General features: G+C 47.7%; 1 protein-coding gene across 1 annotated transcript in view; it reads right to left on the bottom strand.

The window, feature by feature from the left end:
- Window positions 1-1,234: 1,234 nt before the first annotated feature.
- The window catches only part of cnih2 (cornichon family AMPA receptor auxiliary protein 2), an 11,167-nt gene continuing 7,401 nt past the window's right edge, over window positions 1,235-5,000 (bottom strand). The window contains exons 4-6 of the mRNA XM_036594969.1: window positions 3,887-3,999; window positions 2,867-3,010; window positions 1,235-1,321 (exon numbers count right to left, since the gene is read on the bottom strand). Of these exons, the coding sequence (XP_036450862.1) occupies window positions 1,294-1,321; window positions 2,867-3,010; window positions 3,887-3,999 (285 nt within the window). The 3' untranslated portion in view covers window positions 1,235-1,293. The remainder of the gene's footprint in view (window positions 1,322-2,866; window positions 3,011-3,886; window positions 4,000-5,000) is intronic.

Genomic DNA, 5,000 nt, shown 5'->3' with positions numbered 1-5,000 from the left:
GTATTCAGCCATCACTGCTTTTTTAAACCCTGTATATATAATATACATGTGTGTGTAAATACATATAAAGTAGCTCAAAGCTAAACACCAAACGTGTTTCGGCTGATTGATGTTTCTGAGGGTAAACGTGGAGATTTTCACTGAACTATCGCTTTAATAGCATCATCATCATCATCATCATCATCATCCTCATTCTTATCAGCACCATCATCACCGCAACACCATCTCCATCATCACAGTTCATCATTGCACGTGTAAAGTTCTCATCAGCTCAACACCATCTGTGTCCACAGCTTCGATCCAGAAGATCCAGGAGGTCCGTCCCGCCCGTGCGTCCGAGTTTGGTCCCCACAGTGTTACGGAGGCGTTTGCTTTTCTGTAAGGCTGCTCAGCCTGACCCGCACAGTCATCACCGTCCATCCCCAAAGTCCCACAGGTCCTACAGTTTATCCGGCCTGGATGGTCTCGTCTCATTGGTCGATTTGGAGTTTCAGTGTAAACATCGTGGTGTGTGTCGGTGTAGAAATCTGGCGTCTGTGCAGGAGTGTGTGTGTTTTATTGTAAGGACACTAGATGATCTACCCTGGATTGGAATAACAGCTGAGCTAAGATAATAAACCGATATGACACTCGGTTCCTACCAGCGTTAAAAGAATCTACCACGAACACTGAGATAGCGACGGTTTGGTCTAAACTCTAACTACACACCCGTCTGCTGTTCCACAACGTTCTCCACAGATCTCCAAAATGAAAGGACTTTATGACGTAAAATAATTCCTAGATCGGAAGTGACGGAAAAACAAAAAAGCTAATTTTCTGAATTTTACGCTTAAATCTCATCGCGGTGGTTAAGGTTCTCCGAGTTGCTCTGAGCAGCAGGAATGTTCAGCAGCCCTTAGGATTAAACTCTATTACAGAACATCAGTGCTGCTAGAGCCTCTCTCTCTCTCTCTCTCTCTCTCTCTCTCTCTCTCTCTCTCCCCCCCCCCTCTCTCCCACTCTCTCTCTCTCTCGCTTTCTCTCTCTCTCTCCCTCTCCCCCTCTCTCCTACTCTCTCTCTCTCTCTCTCTCTCTCGTCCTCCTCCTCTCGGTCTGTGAATGCAGTGAGTGAGTAGATGTTCTCTTTGTGTGTGTGTGTGGTTCGGTTCCTCTGTTGCTGTTGCTGAGCTGGAGAAGTAGGAGGACGAGAGAAAGGGGGGGGATTTGTCGTTTTTCCACTTTGTTGTTCCTTCTTTCTTTCTTTCTTTCTTTCTTTCTTTCTCCATTTGTCTGTTCTTCTCCTGGACTCATCCATTAGAAGCTGACCAGAGCGTACACCATGCTGAAAGAGAATAAGGATAGCAGACGTCCGACAGACGGGTCAGAATATCTCAAAGTCAGTGAAACAAATTGCACTAGAAATCTGTTCTGTTTATAACCAGAAGATCACTTTGACATTTAATATGTTTAAACATTATTTAATGAACAGTATATAATACACAGTCCGTTATACACACTTCTGTTCAGTCATTTAACAGTTTGAGGTTCTATTTTGCTTTATTATTAACATTAAATTGTTAGTAGCGGTCCTTAATTGTTATTGACTAATGGGAGCTGAGAAGGCGAGGGTGGGAGCGGTGAGGAGGCAAGGGTGAGGAGGCGAGTGTGGGAGCGGTGAGGAGGTGAGTGGGAGCAGTGAGGAGGTGAGAGTGGGAGCTCTCGGAGGTGAGGAGGTGAGTGCGGGAGTGGTTACACACAGGTGAGTCTGGGAGCAGGGAGGAGGCAAGTGTGGGAGCGGTGAGGAGGTGAGAGTGGAAGCGGTCAGGAGGTGAGGGTGAGGAAGCGAAAGTTGGAGCAGTGAGGAGGTGAGTGTGGGAGTGGTGAGGAGGCAAGAGTGGGAGCAGTGAGGAGGCAGTGAGGAGGTGAGTGTAGGAGTGGTGAGGAGGTGAGTGTAGGAGTGGTGAGGAGACAAGTGCGGGAGCGGTGCGGGGGAGTGAGGGAGCGGTGAGGAGGCAAGAGTGGGAGTGGTGAACAAGCAAGAGTGGGAGCGGTGAGGAGGTGAGACTGGGAGCGGTGAGGAGGCGAGTGGTAAGGAGGCCAGAGTGGGAGCCGTGGGGGGGTGCAGGAGTGGTGAGGAAGCGCTCGGGAGGTAAGAGTGGGAGCAGTGAGGAAGTGAGAGTGGAAGTGGTGAGGAGATAAGTGAGGGAGCGGTGCAGGTGAGTGAGGGAGTGGTGAGGAGGTGAGAGTGAAGGCAGTGAGGAGGCGAGAGTGGGAGCGGTGAGGAGGCAACAGTGGGATGGGTGAGGAGGTGAGTGTGGGAGCAGTGAGGAGGTGAGAGTGGGAGTGCTGAGGAGGTGAGTGTGGGAATGGTGAGGAGGCGAGTGAGGGAGCAGTGAGAAGGCGAGAGTGGGAGCGGTGAGGAGGTGAGTGTAGGAGCGGTGAGGAGACGAGTGCAGGAGCGGTGCGGGGAGCTTGGGAGCGTTGAGGAGGTGAGTGTGGGAGCAGTGAGGAGGCGAGTATGGGAGCAGTGAGGAGGCGAGTGTGGGAGCGGTGAGGAGGCGAGTAAGGGAGTGGTGAAGAGGTGAGAGTGGGAGTGCTGAGGAGGTGAGTGAGGGAGCGGTGAGGAGGCGAGTGAGGGAGCGGTGAGGAGGCAGAGTGATGGGGAGTGCTGAAGAGGTGAGAGTGGGAGTGCTGAGGAAGTGAGTGAGGGAGCGGTGAGGAGGTGAGTGTGGGAGCGGTGAGCAGGCGAGTGAGGGAGTGGTGAAGAGGTGAGAGTGGGAGTGCTGAGGAGGTGAGTGAGGGAGCGGTGAGGAGGTGAGTGAGGGAGCGGTGAGGAGCGGAGAGTGGGCACTGATGATCAGAGTGTGAGCAGCGTTCCAGCTATCACCTGTACAGGTAGTAGAAGAAGGACAGCAGGTAGAAGCCCAGTTTGCACCAGGACTCTTTTTGGCAGTAGTTCAGAATGTCTGCGTTCATCACGCTGACCGGATCGTACATCACCTCTGACCCGTCCGCCGGCCGGTGGAAGAACCTGCAGGCCAAACACACACATTAACTCAGGGGTGGTAATGTACACTCTTAGAAAGATGGTTCTTCAAGGGTTCTTTAGTTAAGACAATAATTCTACATAGAACCATGAACACTTAAAGAAACATCTGCATTTTTAAAGGGTTCTCTGCACGGTGAAATGGTTCTTCAGATTGATGGAGAATGTGTTGGTTTTATATAGAACCTTATTGAAAATGGTTCTATAGCACCAAAAGGGGTTCTGCTGTTGTTATAATGTCAAGCTAACCCTAACCCTAACAACAGAAGAACCTTTTTGGTCATATGTAGAACCATACACAACAATCTAAATCAATCTGAAGAACAATTTCACCATGCAAAGAACCATTTAAGCACGGAAAGGGTTCTGAGTGTTCGAGATTCTATATATAATCATTTTATTTACTAAAGAACCCCTGAAAAAACATCTTTTTAAAGAATGTAAAGTAGTGCGTGGTATTGTAAAGTAGTGTGAGGTGGTGCATGATAGTGTTTGGTATGTGCTGTATGGAAGTGTGTGATAGTAGTGTATGACAATGTGTGGTAGTTGTGTGGTGGTGTAGTATTGTGTGGTAGAGTGTGTTAATGTATGATAGAGTGCGGTAGTGTACAGTACTGTTTGATATTGAGTGGTAGTGTATGGCATTGTGTGGTGTATATGTGTGGTACTGCATGGTAGTGGTGTGGTATTATGTGATGTATGGAATTGTGTGTTATTGTGTAGTATTGTGTGTTATTGTGTGGTGGTGTGTGTTATTGTGTGGTATCGTGTGATGTATGGAAGTGTGCGGTAGTGTGTGGTACTGTGCGGTACTGTGTTCTAGTGTGCGGTAGTGCTGTAAGTGAGTGTGGGTTTTTTTACCTCCACAGGTGATAGAAGAGCAGAGGGATGTTGAGGCCCAGAGTGACCCACTCGCCCGCACACATGAACATCAGGCAGAACAGTCCGTGGATGGAATATTCCGGAACCACCAGCTGGGAATTACACCAATTACAGTCACAATCCGGGTTCGTTACACATTAGGAGCTCGTCTCTGAGAGCGCGGCCATATTGAACATGTCACATTTATACAGACGGTGAGATTTTACAGAATTATTAGAGCAAAAATGCACATTAGACCCAAACCGGCTACAACAACGGCCATCAGCCGAATCTCCTCTGACCAGACTGAGGTACTTCTATACAGGTCTGATTTACGGAGTTCTTTCCCACATATCACTGCTTTCACTGGAACACAGACTGGATTCTTCCGTCAGTGCCATTCGGAGACGTCCTTTTCCTCACGAACGCTGAGCCGGGAGGGATTTTCTAAGAATGACAGCAGGAAGGCGAGTGACACGCTTTCCTTCATCCTGCCGGCTTTGGGGATCCCCTCAGTTTAAAGCCTAGAAAGAGCTTTGATGGCAGAGACGGCGTCGGCTTCGTCTTCATTCAGCTCCATCAGGAAGAGTCTCAGATTAAACTCCTCACTGTTTCAGTACAGATCCCACAGCAGCGGAGACGTTTAGGGTTCTGAGTCTGAGGTGCTAAATTCAACTTTACCCTCTGTGTTCTGAGGTCATTCTCTCTGGATTTATTCTTTTATTTATTTCTATTTATTTCTTTTTAAACTCTTCTTTAAAGGCTCTTCATATAACATGATCCTCATATGATTCATATCAAAATGCTCTGTTATCTTCATCACTACTTTCCAAAACTATGCTTTCCAGCATGATGTTGATTTTGAGATCGTTTGAGATCTAAACATCGAGCCGGACCTTCTTTTTGAGTCTGTGTGTGACGTTAATACGTAAAAAACGCCTCTGACGTTTATATGATTATTTCAGGCTTTTATATTCTCCACACTCAGTAACGACATTACTTTCAGTTTTAATAACAAATATTACACAGTGCAGCTTTAAATGACATCTTTTATAGACTTGGTCGAAGCTTTAACTGAGGAGTTTATATTTGTAGACTCTTTGGAGGATGAATG

The sequence above is a fragment of the Colossoma macropomum genome, unplaced genomic scaffold (assembly GCF_904425465.1).
Source record: "Colossoma macropomum unplaced genomic scaffold, Colossoma_macropomum, whole genome shotgun sequence".
Classification (NCBI taxonomy): domain Eukaryota; kingdom Metazoa; phylum Chordata; class Actinopteri; order Characiformes; family Serrasalmidae; genus Colossoma; species Colossoma macropomum.
Note: the sequence above shows the minus strand (reverse complement) of the source record. Positions and strands in the feature narration are given on the sequence as shown.